A 17,314-nucleotide genomic window follows, 5' to 3' on the forward strand; every position below is an offset into this window, starting at 1 on the left:
GAGTCTTTGTTTCCACATGTGCAAAATGGTTTTGTATCTGGAGTGATTGAAGAGTTAGCTGAAGAAATGGGTTGTTATGGTTTGGATATGAGGTGCTCCCCTAAACTCCTGTATTAGTGCAGGAATGTATGGAGGTGAAGTGATTGGGTTCTGAGAGCTGTACCTATTTGAATGGACTGGGTAGAAACTGTAGGCAGGTGAGGTGAAGTGAGGTGTGGCTAGAGGAGATGGGTCACTGGGAGCATGACCAAGGGTTCATCTTCTTGCAGCCCTTCTCTTCTCTCTTTGCTTCCTGGCTGCCATTAATTGAGCAGCCTTCTTCCTCCACACCTTTCTGCCATGATGCTTTGCCTCATCCTGGGCCCAGAACAATGGACTGAGCCCACCATGGACTGACCTACCAAAACCTTGACCCAAAATACAGTTTTCCTCTTCTAAGTTTCCTTTGTCAGGTATTTTGGTTACAGCAACAAAAAGCAGATGAACACACGTGCTGAGCCTCTTACCCCTCTCTGCATTGGAGCAGGCACTCATTTTCCAGCTGGAACCAACCGGGTCGGCAGGAGCGGCACTGTGTGCTGTGACTCCCATCACAGGTCCTACAAGAGATGTGGCAGGACGCGCACAGGTGGCTGTCCCTGGCGTAGTAGCCCTCTGGGCAGTCTTGCACACAGGTGGTGTCTGTCAAGGGAGGAGAAGAGTGTTTGGAATCAAGCCCGATTGTGGCTCCCACGCCTCCTCTTGCCTGGAAAGAGGGAGAGGAAGTGCAAGGGGAAAAAGACAGTGCCCCTGTGGGCTGTGCTGGAGACACTTTGGAGCGAAGATGAATGTCCAAGAAATAGAGTTGACCAAAAGGCTACAGGGGTTCAGAGAAATCAGAGGTCAGAGTGGTCTGTGTTGGTAGAACCGAAACCCCAGTTTTATGACTATAGATGTGACAATGGTTCATTGTCCAGCTGGTATATACTGTTAACAAGGGGAAGCCCAAATCCCCTAAAGAAGGTATTTGTACTATATCCTATTGCTGCAGTAATAAATTACCACCTATTTGATGTCTGAAAACAACACAAATGTATTATCTTACTCTTATGGAGGCCAGTAATCTGAACTGCATCCTCAGGGCTGAGTTCCTTTTAGAGGTTCTAGAGTAGAAAGAGCTTCTTGGCTTTTCCACCTTCTGGAGAGTTCCTGTAGTCCTGGGCTCCTGGGCTTCTCCTCCATCTTTGAAGGCGGCATCTTTCCCCCTACTCCTCTGCTTCTGTCATTAATTGCATTATACTAGGAACTCTGATCCTCCTGCATTTCTCTACTAGCCTTTGTGATTATACTGGGCCTATCTGGGAACACAGGAGAATTTCCCCATGCCAAGAGCCTTCATTAAATCTCAGCTACAAAGTTCCTTCTACCTTGGAAGACAATGTATTTATAGGATCTGGGGATTAGGATTGCCATCTTCAGGGGCAGCATCAGGCAATCTGCCCCATCCTCCAAATAACCACGTAGTTTACAATGGCCTGATCCTGGTGGTGTGTGGAGTGGGGTGGGATGGGCGAGTGTGAGAAGGTCAGGCCTGGTCAACTCCTGTCCTCAGCTGTTGGGGACATCTCTTTTGTTATGCACCAGTACCGAAGGCTCAGTTCTTTCTTAATCTGTGCCCCCAGTTAAAGGAAAGACCACTGTCTGTGAAGGCATCTGACAGACTCACCAGTGGCACTGCAGATTAGAGGTAATTAGAAAAGAAAGTCAAAATGGTTGATTATATGGGAGATCTGGTGGGATGAGATATTTTCATGAAGAAACAATGGCTGGGGAAGAAATTTACTGAGCTTTGTGCAACGGGAACTAAGATGAATGGGTTGAAAAGACTGGTGACTTCAGTGTCTTTATGGTCAGGTGGTCGGGATTGGTACTGAGCATAGATGTGCCTGTGTCTTAGTAGGAGAACACTGCCCTGGAAGGTGACATCTCAGCAAGAAGTGGAAAACCTTGCTATCTATGTGAGCTTTGAGTACCTCACTTCTCAGGTCTACTCTACTGACTGGGAAGACAAGTCCAACACTTTCTAATCTTCTCTTTGTCTTTCTCTTTGTCTCTTTCTTCTCGCCACTCCAACTCCTTCTTTAAGCGTAGCTCCTCCGGGCTTGTATTTAGTCTAATCATGGCATCCAGGAAACCTGAGAACACAGCCTCATACCAGCAATCACCTTCAGAGCTGATCTGGAGGCAGCCCACCTGGGATTGCACCACACATTGTTCAGGATTTATTAATGGATGATAAATCAAGGGGGAAATTTTGATGAGGAGTTGAATGCCTACATGCTCTTAATGCATTCTCTCCACAGACTGCTCATTAATTACAAGGGAATCAATAGTAGTTATGCAGTAGAGAAAATAAACGTCTAGACAGATGGTCAGTGTTAATTAACATCACCTATGAGGGGCAAGTGGATATCATATGTATCTGGATATGATTCTCAGATGGCAGGACATCACCTATTCTGACTGAGAAAGAATCCTCTCAGTCTAATCATGGGGAAACTGCACACCAACTCAAGAGGAGGAATAGGAGCTGTATTTTTCTGGAATATCAATATTATAAAATACAAAGACAGTCTGTGGAAGCATTCCAGAGTAAAGGAAGATAAGGCGACTTGGAAGCGAAATGCAATGCCTGATTCTGGAACAAGTTCTGTTATAAAGGGGTGTTGGAAATATTTTAATAGAAATAGTAAAGTACTGTATAAATGTAAATTTATTAGAGTTGGCAACTGTCCTGTGATTAGATAAGAAAGTATCTATATGCTTAGGAAATATAAAAAAAAAAAAAACTGTCCTTATAGGTAACTTACCCTCGAAATGGTTCAGAAAAAGTGTGTATGGATAATATATCCCTACACACACACACACACACACACACACACACACACGGAGGAGAGGAAATAATAAGCAAAGGGGGGAAAGATTTGCAGTGGGTGAACTGGGTAAAAGATGTATATATGATGTTCTTTGTAGTATTCTCTCTCTCTCTCTCTCTTTTTTTTTTTTGTAGTATTCTCATTCTTGTATCTTTTCTGTAGATTTGAAAATTTCCCAAACAAAAGTTAAAGAAAAAAAAATTAGAAAGAAGCCAATGTCCACTGGGCACCCAGCATGGTGCCAGGTAGTTTCCCAGAGGGAGAGAAAAAGGCCTCTGGGAGTGGAGGGAAGTCACTCACTGAGAAGAAGGTTGTCCCCCCTGCAGGTGCGACACTGGTCCTCTGCGGGTCCTGTGCAGTGGAAGCATTTATGGTGACAGGGCTTGCACCTGTGCGCTGTCTCATCCCAGTACTCGATGGGGGCACATTCCTTGTGAGCCACACAGGCCCCATGGCTGTTCAACCTCAGGCCTTCCTGGCAGCTTGTGCAGACGCTGTAAGACGAGCAGGAGTGGCAGGACTCGTGGCAATCTGTGGGCATGTGGGGAAGCAGATACTGAGAGAAAGCCAGGGTACTCCTCTAGGGAATAAATTCCTTTCTTCTAGAGACTTCTGGGGTTTTGTGCCTAAAGTATAGGGTCATGAATTGGGCATAGACCTTAGGCTCTGGGGTGGAACATTCTTGTTGCAAAATGAGAGGAAAAAATGAAGGCTTTCTCTGAAATATCCAGAGAGCTCCTTCCTGCAATGGCCAATGCAGAAATATCAGTAAGATCCACACGATTACCCCAACTACAGCCAAATAATGGCAAGCAATTCCTGAGCAGTGTGGTCACACACTGGCATGTGGCCTTTCCAACCGTCATACCCTCTACTGCTCACCTCTCAAGGTACATTTAGTTTACTACTTAGATGGCTATTGTTGGGATAAAATTATAATTACCCACTGACAAAAAAAAAGGTCTCTGTCATATCCTTTCATTAATTTACTGAGTGCCCATGAGAAGGCCTGTCATATCACGGGCACTCAGTGAGGCAAACAAAATGAGAACAATTAACGCTCACTTCCCGGTTTTAAGAGCTGTCATTCCCTCTGCCTAGAATTTTCTTTCTGTCTCTCAGTGATATTTCCCAGGTCAGTTTCTTTCAAGTTTCAATTCCACCTTGCCCACCTTCCTATCCCCCTTTCCTATCTTATCATTATTATTTCTTTTGCTTGAATTATCTTCTTCGGTGTCTGTCTTCCCTATAGAATGTGAGCTCCCTGAGGACAGGGATCCTATCTGTATTGTTTTCCAGGCCTAGAAGAGCTCCAGCACAAAGCAATCTCTGACAAGCACTTCCTAGATGAATAGATCTGTGTTATTATCACTGTTATTATTATCACCTCCTTTCATCTGTACCAGGAAATTGTAGCTGGAGATGCTGAGTCACTCGACTGGGAAAGGATAAGCTCAGGAGTTGAATGGTGGCTCCTAACAACAGCTCTTGCTTATTCTGTCCCAGTGCCTCACGAAAGGTGTGGGCAGTCATCCTGGGACTTTGGGAAACACTTCTCCCTCTTGAAAATTTCTCTAGCACTGGATACTTTATTTTTCTGTTCCCTGACAATTAATGAGGCAAATTAACCACGTTCCATTAAAATGTAAGGAGATACAAATAATAGCAGATCCTTTCTTGAATGTATAGGAACTGGAGTGCTGAGTGGGAGATGGGATGGGGGTTTGGGAGATGGGAAGGAGGGGAGCAGCCAGAAGGCAAACCATGAAGAGAGGCAAAAGGCATGGAGAGAATTCTGCAACATGGTTTACTTATGCTATGAACTTCTATGATGGCTTAAAATTTTAAGGAAAATTTTCCATTTAGGGTGACTTTTGAAGGCTCCTCATCTCTATCGGAAATCTTCACATGAGAATCCTTTTTGATTGGCAGTTCATATCCACCATTAGGGTGAGGGTCTACGTGATTTGTAACTAATGAAGTTGACATGATCAAAACCTATGAATTACTCATTTTTAACAATTTAATGAGAACAGATTCAAAAGAGGCTTTTTTGAATGGGAAGGTTAAGGGGGGGACTAAACTCTGGGATGGGGGTTATGCAAACTCCAGAGCCTGTTTTGTCTGGGCAGAAACCATCTCTTTAGGATCCCTGGGATGCTGTGCTGGGCCATGCATCCTGGAAATCTTTACCTCTGCAATCCTTAGTCTTTTCTTCATAGTAAGTTCCTGATGGACACTCATTCAAACACAGCCCATTGTAGAGGACTGTAAAAATGTCAGCACAGAGCTCACAATCATCCTCCTTGGGGCCACTGCACTCCAGACAATCTTCATGGCAGGGGATACACTGGTGCAAGTCCTGGTAGAAGTGCCGGGGACAGGACTGATGGCACATGTCCTTGTGCAGGAAGAAGCCAGGCATGCACTCTGGGGGAAGGAGGAGGGAGTAAGTTATCCTCAGGGATTAGAGAAAGGAATTCACTGCTTTTGCAGTGGGCTAGCCCATTTCTCACCACTTTGGTTTATTTGATCTGAGTATACATTTGCCCCATCCCCACCCTGAAGAGTATATGCTCAGTGTCTAACAAGCCCTGCCTTGGGTGGGGGAGGCTGCACATGGTAGCCTGATTAGACAATCCTGGATTTATGTGTGGGAATGACCCTTTGAGATTTAAAAAACAAACAAACAACAACAACCAAAAAAAACCACAGTGCTGTGGCAAACAGTGACGACTGGGACACAGGAGGTATTGTTTGAAAAATCCAGAAAACAATAACAGATATTTAAAATTGTATCAAAGGCTGGGTTTGTAGCTCAGTGATCTTGCCTAGCATGTATGAGGCCCTGGTTCAACCTCCAGACTGAAAAATAAATGAATAATAAATGGATAAAAATTGTACCAAGTATCTCACACCCTATTCAATACAGAAGGCAGTTTGGGGATTGTTGGATTAGTTGATTTTTCATTCATTAACAGAGTAGATCTATGAGTAGCTGGTTAATCAGTATGAAGAATGCATTGTGAGTTAATTTTATTTGTGTTCCTTTTCCTATTTGGGGAGGAAGACTGGAGAACACTTTAGGCCACACCAAGAGAATCCTCTGGATTGGGCCGCACCAGGCAAGTTGAGTCTGTGGTATTTTGGAGAGGAAATTGGATAGTGTTTCTCAGGAGATAATACTTCAGGAAAAAGAAAAACAAACAAACAAACAAAAAAACCTGTTCATAGCCAGAGTGCTATTCTCAGTCTTCTTTCTTGTTTTTTTTTTTTAATAATAATTGTATTTCCCTAACTATCTCTGCACTTTATTAATAATCAGTCTCTGGTAATATTCTGCACTAAAACAGTAGGAACAGCCAAGCATGGTGGAGCATGCTTGTAATCACAGTTAGGTGGGAGGCTGAGGCAGGAGGATCTCAAGTTTGAGACCAGCCTGGGCAACTTAATGAGATCCTGTCTCAAATCAAAATTTAAAAAAAAGAGCTGGTGATGTAGCTTAGCTGTAGGGCTCCACAATCAAATCCCATTGCAACAACAGCAGCAACAGCAACAACAGCAACAAAAACAGTGGGGTCTTTTGGTTCTTATCTGTATTGCTAGCATGGGATAGTGCTTGGCACTGTGTACCCGTTATGTGTGAGTGTGAGAAATGCTGTTTGTCTTAATTTGCAGAATCCTCAATTTCCTCAACAATGGGTCTGGAAATAGATAAATGTTGGTAAAGGCAGAGAGACTGGTTCTCACAATTCTCTTTGACACCCCTTCCTGCCCCCCAAATGTCTACAGGTAGTGGCTCTGAGCCGTGAGGGCTAATTGGGGCCATGCCCTGCCTTTGGGATGTAGCCAAGTACCTTTGCATGTTTTCTCATGGATGCACTCCTGACACATCTCTGGGCAGGGCTTGCACACTCCTTCCACAGCCACGTGCCTCTCAGGACAGGCTTTCAGGCATACTCCCTGGTCCAGGACAAGGCCTCCTTCACAAGAATGACAGTGGGTGGCATTTCCCACACATGTTTGGCAAGGAGAGCTGCAGCGCTCACATATGCTGTCTTCTGCATAAAAGCCCCTGTGGAAGGGAGGAAGAGGGCAGCTAGCTGGAGAAGTTGACCAGCTACAGATGACTCACACTGGATGGCCAAGGATGTGGTCTAAAACAGAAGAGGCAGCCAGGGGTGGTGGCCACTCATGCCAGTAATCCCAGCAGCTTGGGAGGCTAAGGCAGGAGGATCTGAAGTTCAAAGCCAGACTCAGCAATTTAGCAAGGCCCTAAGCAACTTAGCAAGACCTTGTCTCAAAGTTAAAAAGGGCCAGAGATACAGCTCAGTGGTTAAACATCCCTGGGTTCGATCCCCGGTATATATAAACAAACAAACAAACAAATAAAATGAAGGAAGGAAGGAGGGGAGGGAGGAAGGAAGAAAAAATGAATCCATAAGGAAATGTGAAAAGAACCATAGAAAAATCAAAGGAAAAGGATAAATCTGATCTTTATAAATTTGGTTTGTTTATGTACAATGGTTGTTTGTACATAATTTAGCCATCTTCTGATTTCCTGCTTTATCCCCTGATTATCATTACTTTTTCTTTTTTCTTTTTTTTTTTTGCCTAGAGACTTACTTTATAGTAGAAAATGACTTTATTCAATTTGACCTTCTTTTAAACATTTAATAAATTAAAAAAAAATATTTTCAGAAAGCTCAATAAAGGTTAAAGCCCTATAAAATTGGAATCCTTTTTTCTTTTGACACTCTCAGCTGACCCCCGACGGTTTCTTTCGAAGGCATGCACAGAACACTCACACACGACACTAAATATATTTTCAGTACGTGTTATTGCAGTCTTTGTGCAGCAGACTTCCTTCCAGGTGGATCTGATGTCTGCATGTAGAGTGTCTCGGAATGACTCACCTATATCACATTATAGAAATCACTCACTGGTGAGTGAACATGGCAAATATGAAACCCCAACCCTCTCAAATGGCTTTGGGAAAAAAGAGAAATACAGATAATGTTTCTTGGAAAAGAAAAGCTGGAGCTTGTGGAAGAGGATAATAATAAACCAGCTGGGAGAAAACGGAACTATAGATACCTATTTCAACTATCTCCCATAATTATCCTGGGACTAGGTAGGGCTGTGATAGTGCTGGGGAATAATTTGCCTCAACTCAAAACTCCTCAGCTAGCCAAGCCAGGTGGTGCTCGCCTGTAATCCCAGTGATTTGGGAGGCCGAGGCAGGAGGATCGAGAGTTCAAAGCCAGCCTCAGCAATTTAGTGAGGCATTTAGCAAGTCAGTGAGATCCTGTCTCTCAATAAAATACAAAAAAAGGACTGACCGGGGATGTGGCTCCATGCTTAAGCACTCCTGGGTTCAATCCCTAGTACCAACCAACAAACAAACAAACAAAAAACTCCTCGGCTTAGAGCAGCAATCATTTGTTGTCACTACATGGGGGTAGCAGGTCCAGGAGGGCAGGGCTCCCTCCCATGTCTCCACATCCCTGCATTCTCCTGGGTACCACTGGGGCATGCTCTTCTCATAGCTAAGATAGAAGCACAAGAGGACAGGCAAAATGTGAGCCTCTATCTCTCTTCTGCTAATAGCATAGGCCAAAGCAAATCACATATACCAGGCCAAAGCCCTGGGTAGGGGAGTGAAGTCCATTCTGCCTCTAGTGGAGTTAACTGCAAAGTTATAGGTATGGTGGTGGGGGGATGTACAAGAGGTGAAGAAATGCAGACAACAACTCAATGCACCAGAGTCTTCTTTAATCCTGATGCCACGGAAGGACTCCTTCTTATATGGCATTTTTACTTTTTCTGGGGGGGTCGGGTACCAGGAATTGAACTCAGGGGCACTTAACCCTAAGCCACACCCCCAGCCCTTTTTTGCCTTTTTATTTAGAGACAGGGTCTCACTAAGTTGCTTAGGGCCTCGCTAAATTGCTGAGGCTGGCTTTGAACTCACAATCCTTCTGCCTCCATCTCCTGAGCCACTGGGATTATAGGCCTGCACCACTGTGCCTAGCACTTGATTTTTAAATTAATTAACTCAGATACATTGAATTGTTCTCAGTCACTTATTGTATTCATTCAGTAAACAAAATTGTATTCTGTGTGTTGGGAAGAAATAAGATGGGAATGAATGAAAGCCATATTAAATGTGATTTTAAGAAAGAAAAATGAGAGAAGGAAGCAGGTAGAAGAAGAGGAACTAAATAATATCCAGAGGGAAGCTAAGATCAGGCTTCTTTACATATTAGTATTTTTAGCTTTTTTTTTTTTAAATATGATGGAAAACAATGACCAGCAAGTCATTGTTTAAGAGAGACCAAGTCTCTCTTAAAAATAAATTTAACAGCTGGGCATGGTGGCATACACTTGTAATCCCAGCTACTTGGGAGACTAAGGCAGAAGAATGCAAGTTTGAGGCCAATCTGGGCAACTTATCAAGATCCTGTCTCAAAAATTATAAAAAGGGCTGGGGATATAGCTCAGGGGTAAAGCACCCCTGAGTCACCACCTCATAAAACAAAAACAAAAACAAAACAGTACATTTGACAACATGATAGATAGAAATGCATTATATGATCACTGAGAGTTTAGATTTGAAAAATTTGAAGTTCAAGAAATTTAATGCATTTTCAGATATCACAGCTTTTTCTTTCTTTCTTTTGGTATTGGGGATTGAACTTGGGGATGCTTAACCACTGAACCATATTCCCTGCCCTTTTAAAAAAATATTTTTTATTTAGAGACAGGGTCTTGCTGAGCTGCTTAGGACCTCACCAAATTGCTGAGGCTGGCTTTGAACCTGAGAACTTCTTGCCTCAGCCTCCAGATATCACATCTTTTACCTGAATGAACATTTGACATATTAATTGTTCCCATATGTATAATAAGGAATTTGGGGTCACAGAAAGCACTAGACTTTCTCTGCAACTAATCTCAAGGAGTGTCATTGTTAGGTGATTCAATGTGGGATGGGCCACACCAGAAGTATGAACTGTGTATGCAGAACATGAAGGCTTTGGGCCATGTGATGTCAAACCAACTTCCAGGGAATTTTCAATACTAGTCCAGGCCAAGACCTCCAGGAAATGTAGTTGACTGTTTATGCTTCTTCTTCTTCTTTTTTTTTTAATGGTACTTTAACCCAGAGGTGCTGTACCACAGAGCTATACCCCCAGCCCTTCAAAATTTTTTTTTTTCATTTTGAGACAGGGTCTTGGTAAGTTATCGAGGCTGGCCTTAAATTTGTGATCCTCCTGCCTCAGCCTCCCAAGGTGCTGGAATTACAGGTGTGCACAACCATGCCTGATGAGTTGACTGTTTATAGAGGCAGGTTTTGCATCTGAGATTCAACCAACAGTGGATTGTGTACTATATAGTTAGACTTACTATAAAACACACAGATGTTTTTCTTTGTCATTATTTCCTACACAATGCAGTATGATAAATGTTTACGTGGTGTTTGCATTGAGATTAGGTATTATCTGTAATCTAGAGATGATATGAATTATACTGGGGAGTGTGCATAGGTTATATGCAAATAGGTCATTTTACATCAGGAACTTGAGCAACTGAAGACTTTGGTATCTGTGAGGGGTGGAACCAATCCTCTGCAGATACTGAAGAACACCTAGACATTAAAGAAGAGCAATTCTGATAAAGAAACTGAAGAGATACAGCATGAAGAAACCTTCCAACTCTTTTTATGAGATTCAGAGGATGTTGGATGAAATGCTGAAATCAAAGACATGGACTCAAGGAACAAGGGAAAAAAAATCTATTGAAGATCACTATTAAATGAAAAATAAGTGGGCTGGGTTTGTGGCTCAGTGGTAGAGCACTTGCCTAGCATATGTGAGGCACTGAGTTCGATCCTTAGCACCATATTAAAAAAAGTAAATAAAAACAAAGATATTGTGTCCATTAACAACTAAAAAATTTTAAAAAGTGAATATTAAGAACTGTTGGGAATATCACAGGTTTTCTTTCTTTCTTTTTAAAAATTTATCTTTTAGAACAGTTGTAGATTCATAGCAAAGTTGAGAGGAAGTTACAGAGATTTACACATGCTCTCTGCTCCACACATGCACAGCCTCCTCCATTATCAACATTCTCTACCAGGGACATGCGCAGGACACTATTGGTCAACCTGCACTGACACTCAGTATCACCCAGGGTCCACAGTCTATGTCAAGGTTCACTCGTGGTGTTGTGCATTCTATGGAGTTGGACAAATTATAACGAATATATCCATCACTATAGTTTCACACAAAAATTTCAATGCCCTATAAACTTTCTGTACTCTGCTGAGTCATCTCACCCTCCCCACCAACCTCTGACAACCCCTGCTCTTTTCTACTGTCCACAGTTTTGTCTGTTCAGAATGTTCCATAGTTGAAATCACACAGGAGGGAACATTTTCAGATTGGCTTCTTTCATTTCATAATGTGCATCTAGCTTTCCTCCTTGTCTTTTCATGGCTTCGTAGTTCATTTATTCCATTGTCTTGTGTTAAAAACAACTTAGGCCATTAGGCTGGGATGGCTCCGATGCCTTGGATACCACATAAGCAAACTGAAACTCAACGTAAGCAGTAAAAGGAAACTTAGGTTTAGCCAATCAGAAACCACCAACTAACCTCCACTTTACCAATCTAACACAGTTTCTTTGTCTTGCGTCTGCAAACATCCTATAAAAGTTTCCTCTCTTATTTCCCCAGGGGGGTATTAAACCACTTGCAGTTTGGTGCTAGTTCACACATCACTGAATGCTCAAATAAATTTGTTAACATTTTAATGTGGCTCAGTTTTTCTTTTAACACTGAATGCCCATTAATTTACCATTGATCTATGGCTATAGTTTAGATCTTAAATGTCTGTGAAGGCTATGGGTTAAAAGCTTGGTTCCCCCACATCAAAAAAAAAAAAAAAAAAAAAAAGCTTGGTCCCCAAGGTGGCCCTATAAAGAGGCAGTGGAACATTTAAAGACTGTGGAAGGTCTTGAGGTATTGGGTTGTGCTTTCAAAAGGGATTGTGGAACCCAGTTCTTCCTTTTCTTTCCTTTGCTTTGTGTTGATGAGCTCATTAACTTCTTTCCAACATGAACTCCTGTGGTGAGTTCCTCACCACAGACCCAAAGCAATGGAGCCAACCAGTCATGAAGCAGATCCTCTAAGATTGTGGGCCAAAATAAAACCTTACTCTTTATAAAGTGGTTTTCTCAGGCATTTTGTTATAATGATGAAAAGTTGATAATCACAGCTACTATAGGGCTCTTGTTTGCTTCCAAATTTTGGTGATTATGAATAAAGTTTCTGTCATCATCTATGCGCAGGATTTTGTGTGGACATAAGCTTTTAAGAGGTATTTTTCAGAAACCACTTTGCTGAAGGAGCCTTCTCCAGATATCTCCCAGTTATCTGTTCTTCTGTCCTCTCTTGGCATTTACACAACATTTTGGTTAATATTTTATTTCACTTGGTGTTTTTTAGGGGTGGGGTACGGGTATTGAACACAGAGTGTTATACTGCAGAGCTACATTCCCATCCCTCTTAAAATTTTATTTTCAGTTGGAGTCATGTTAAATTACCCAGGCTGGCCTCAAATTCACAATCCTCTTGTCTCAGATAGCTGGGATTACAGGTATACAGTATAATTTCACTATTTTTTAAAATTTATTTTTTAGGTGTAGATGGACACAACACGATGCCTTTATTTTTAAGTGGTGCTGAGGATTGAACCCGGGTTCCGCTCGTGCTAGGGGAGCGCTCTACTGCTGAGCCACAATCCCAGCCCCTATTTTTTTAATCTCTAAGAACATACATTCCTTTTGAAAAGGAATGGCCATAGGTATTAAATTTCTAAATTCAAAGTACTTCATGTTGAAAGTTTTGGGCCCAGATAACTATAAGTCATGCAAAAGTTCTGGAACTTAACCTGTATTTTGCAGATGCCCAAGACAGTGACTTCTAGCCCTTAAGGACAACTGTCTTTCTCCCACTTGAGTTTTAAATCTCTATATTTGGTGAATTTGAATACAGCTTAAGTTTTTTGTTGCCTTTTAAACAATCACAATAACAGCACAAGTTATGCCAGGTACAGTGCTATAATCCCAGAGATTTGGGAAGTTAATGCAGAAGGATCACAAATTCCAGGCCAGCCTCAGCAACTTACCAAGACCCTGTTTTAAAATTAAAAGGGTTGGGCATGTAGCTCAAGGAAGAGCATCCCTGGGTTCAATTCCCAGCACCATAAAACAAAGCAACAACAACAATAACAAAAAACCCCAAAGATGTTACTGCTCAAACTTTTTTCTTTCATGAACATCTACCATATTTGAAAAAGCAGTAACCACTAATGCTAACCTATAAATAATTCTGAACACGTGGGTGCTGTTTTATTGGATGTTATGTTCCTATTACAGGTCGTATTGCTGTTCTAAGATGGATCAAACCCAAAGGGTGATATCACAGAAATAGCAACAAATCCTCCCCAAACCAGCTGTATATTAGATGTTCCACAGACTCTGTCTCCCTGTTTTTCTACAAAAAACAACAAGATGGGGCCCCACAGTAATCAAATCACTGTGCTCAGAACAGGAGGCATATACTCGTGTTTCATAGTCTGCAAGCTTCCCAGAATTTTAGTAGTTTTTTCTACTGCTAAAATAATAATAATAAAAATATAGATGCTGCTTATCTGCAGTGTCCCATTGCTCCATAAGAATGGCTCCACCTAGACTTGGAGAAAGGAATGTTGAGTGGTTAGCTATTTGGAGGAAATCAAAATATATCTCTTCCTGCTAATGCGCGGTCAATTCCTGGAACGTCTGAGGAATCCAGAGCAGAGTCAGAAAAAGGTGGTTAATGATTAAATACAAAATAATAATTACAACTCTGTCCATCCAACCATGGCAAAGGTAAATGAGGATACAATGGCTGACTTGGATAAATAGTCTTCTGACCTTCTATTGGGCATGCCATTCCTTTCCTCATCTCTAAAATGGGGAAAATAATCGCACCTGAATGAGTCTTCTTGTGACAACTGACGGGAGCATACATTTGAAGCTCCTAGCAGGGTGCTGACACATGACAAGCAAGCACTTAAACAAAACAAAACAAAACAAAAAGAGAGAAAAAAAATCTGTCCTTAAGTGATTTCTTTCCTCTGGGGCTCTCTCTTTTTCTTTTAAATATTTCATATTTGGTTTTATATAAACCATATTACATATAATAGTAAGTATAAGGTTATATGCCATATCTTATGCTAACCAAAATACATCACAAACATTTGTCACCCACATGTGTGTGCGTGCCTGTATGTGCCCACACCACATGCACACACATGCACCTTATGAATTCACACTGACACGTATGATTTCCAATTCAAACCCTGGGCTACAGAGCTCCTATTGAACTTGTGGAGTACAGTGGTGTCTGTTCTCTCACACCCAGAGCCTTGTTCTCAAGGAAACAGGTGATGATCCCGGACACTCACTTCATCCATGATATCCTGCAGTAGTGTCAATGCTAATCCTCTGGGGCTCTCTTAACCCTTTGTGAACTAGCGCCTTGGAAAGTATAACATTGATTGAATTTTCCCTACTGGATGGTAAACCTTTTGTAGGCTCAGATTTCCTTCAGTTAATCTTAACTTCCAATATCAAGATCAATATCAATTCTTGATAGAAAAAAATGATTTTCATCAAGTTGTACATATACAATATGATATATTGATGTTCTAATAGCATATATTCTTACACCTATTAGGTGATAAATATGTATCTATGCAGTTGAATTGAATGTGTTTGACTTCTACACTAAACTGGATGCTTGTTGTGGGTAAGTAACTTATATTTGTACTTTGTAGAATCTCTCTCAGGACTGCATAAAATAGGTCATTATAAAATAGATGTTGTTTTTATCTTCAACTTCTTTTAATTAGAGGGCAATGACATTTCTAATTCCTAATACAGACACTGTTGTTTTCACAAATTCCTTTCTTGACTCCCTCTCTCTGTTCTTCCTGGTTCATCAGTGTTCCAGGAAAAATCTTCAGCCAAAGCCATCTTTATACAGTAGTCCTCCCACCATATTTATCCACTGCTTCACTTTTTTGAGGTTCTAGTTATCCATAGTCAACCATGGTCTGAAAATATTAAATGGAAAGTTCCAGAAATAAACATTTCATAAATTTTAACTGCACCTCCTTCTGAGTAGCATGATGAAATTTTGTACCATCCTGCTCCATCTTACTAGGGATGTGAATCATCCTTCCATTCAGAGTATCCACACTGTATGCTACACATCTGTTAGTCAGTGGTAGTTTTTGTCATCAGATTGACTATTGAAGTAACCCTTATGTAGTAGCCTATAAGTGCCCTGTCATTTATCTTGCTTCAGCTCACTACATAAATGTTGTTGTATCATCTTATGTCAACACAAGAAGAAGGGGGAGTGTAGATAGTGATACGTAACAATAGCCAAGTTATGAAGTCAGTTGAGTTGCCCATCAATAGACAAAGGGATAAAGAAAATGTGGTGTATCTACACATGGAGTTTTAACCAGCCTTAAAGAAGAATAAAATTGTGTCATTTTTCTGGTAAATGGATGGAACTGGAGAATATCATGATAAGTTAATAAACCAGACTCAGATAGGCAAGTGTTGAATGTTTTCTCTCATATGTGAAAGCTGGGGAGTTTTAAAAAATGGGATCTTATGATGATACACAATCAATCAACAAATATATGAAAAAATGTTCAACATTTCTAGCAATTAGAAAAATGCAAATCAAAACTACTCTAAGATTTCATCTCACTCCAGTTAGAATGGCAGCTGTTAAGAACACAAACAACAATAAGTGTTGGTGAGGATGTGGGGGGAAAGGCACATTCATGCACTGCTGATGGGACTGCAAATTGGTACAACCAATCTGGAAAGCAGTATGGATATTAATTGGAAACTTGGAATGGAACCACCATTTGACCCAGCTATCCCACTCCTCGGTTTATACTCAAAGGACTTAAAAACAGCATACTACAGTGACGCAGCCACATCAATATTTATAGCAGCACAATTCCCAATAGCTAGACTGTGGAACCAACCTTTAAGCCCTTCAGTAGATGGATGGATAAATAAACTGTGGTATATAAGCACAATGGAATATTACTCAACATTAAAAGAGAATAAAATCATTGCATTTACAGGTTAATGGATGAAGTTGGAGAATATTATGCTAAGCGAAGTAAACCAATCCCCAAAAAACCAAAGGCCGAATGTTTTCTCTGATACGTGGATGCTGATCCATAATGGGGATGCGGGGTGGAGGGAGCATGGGAAGAATGAAGAAACTTTAGATATGGTAAAGGGGAGGGAGGAGAAGAAAGGGGGAATGGGAGTAGGAAAGCTGGTGGGATAAGATGGACATCATTATCCTAAGTACATGTATAAAGACATGAATGGTGTGACTCTACTTTGTCAATAGCCAGAGATATGAAAATTGTGCTCTATATGTGTACAATGAATTGAAATGTATTCTTCTGTCATATATAACAAATTAGAATAAATAAATACATTTAAAAATGGGATCTTATGAAAACAGAAAGTAGAATAGTACAAAAGAGAAAGGGGATCAAGAAGGAAGCAAGAGAGATGGCAAAGGGGAGGAACTGAGGAATGGATTGACCAAATTACTCTATGTGCATGTACAAATGCATCACAATGAATTCCAGTTTTATGTATAAGTATAATGCACTAATCAAAAAATAAAGTACTAGAAGGAACACTAATGGAATAGAGGAAGAGGATTAAGAGGACATAGGAGAGGAGAGAACAGGATAGTACTGGGGATTGAAATGGAGCAAATTATGTTATATGCACTTATGAATATATAATAATGAATACAATATATAATAATTACACAATTTTACAATTGTGTAAAACTATAATGTACTAATAAAAAACACAAATAAATTTTTAAAAAGTATGAGTACAGTACAATAAGATTTGTCTTAGTGAATTTTTTGTTGGTGCATAATAATAAAAGATTTATTGTGACATATTTGTACATGCACATAACATAATTTGGTCAATTTCATTCCCTAGTACTTCCCATAATAAGATATTTTGAAAGGGGGAGAGAGAAAGAAGAGAAGGAGAGTCTATATCATCAGAACTTTTATTACAGTGTATTATTATAATTGTTCTATTTTATTATTAGTTATTGATGTTAATCTCTTACTGTGCCTAACTTATAAATCAAATTTAATCTAGGTATACATGTGTGTAGAAATTCGTAAGAAAAACAGTGCAGTTATATGTAGGGCTTAGTGCTAGCCACCGTGTCAGACATTTAGGAGTTTTGGAATGTATGCCTGGGGGTA

The 17,314-nt window shown here is 40.7% G+C and overlaps 1 protein-coding gene across 2 annotated transcripts in view; it reads right to left on the bottom strand.

The window, feature by feature from the left end:
* Pcsk5 (proprotein convertase subtilisin/kexin type 5) overlaps nt 1-17,314 on the bottom strand; it is a 432,587-nt gene that overhangs the window by 24,369 nt on the left and 390,904 nt on the right. For both annotated transcript variants that reach the window (XM_078047476.1, XM_078047475.1), the window contains 4 exons: nt 6,773-6,990; nt 5,109-5,345; nt 3,216-3,446; nt 507-681 (listed from right to left, as the gene is read on the bottom strand). In XM_078047476.1, the coding sequence (XP_077903602.1) occupies nt 507-681; nt 3,216-3,446; nt 5,109-5,345; nt 6,773-6,990 (861 nt within the window). The remainder of the gene's footprint in view (nt 1-506; nt 682-3,215; nt 3,447-5,108; nt 5,346-6,772; nt 6,991-17,314) is intronic.

Source organism: Ictidomys tridecemlineatus, chromosome 4, assembly GCF_052094955.1.
Source record: "Ictidomys tridecemlineatus isolate mIctTri1 chromosome 4, mIctTri1.hap1, whole genome shotgun sequence".
Taxonomy (NCBI): Eukaryota; Metazoa; Chordata; class Mammalia; order Rodentia; family Sciuridae; genus Ictidomys; species Ictidomys tridecemlineatus.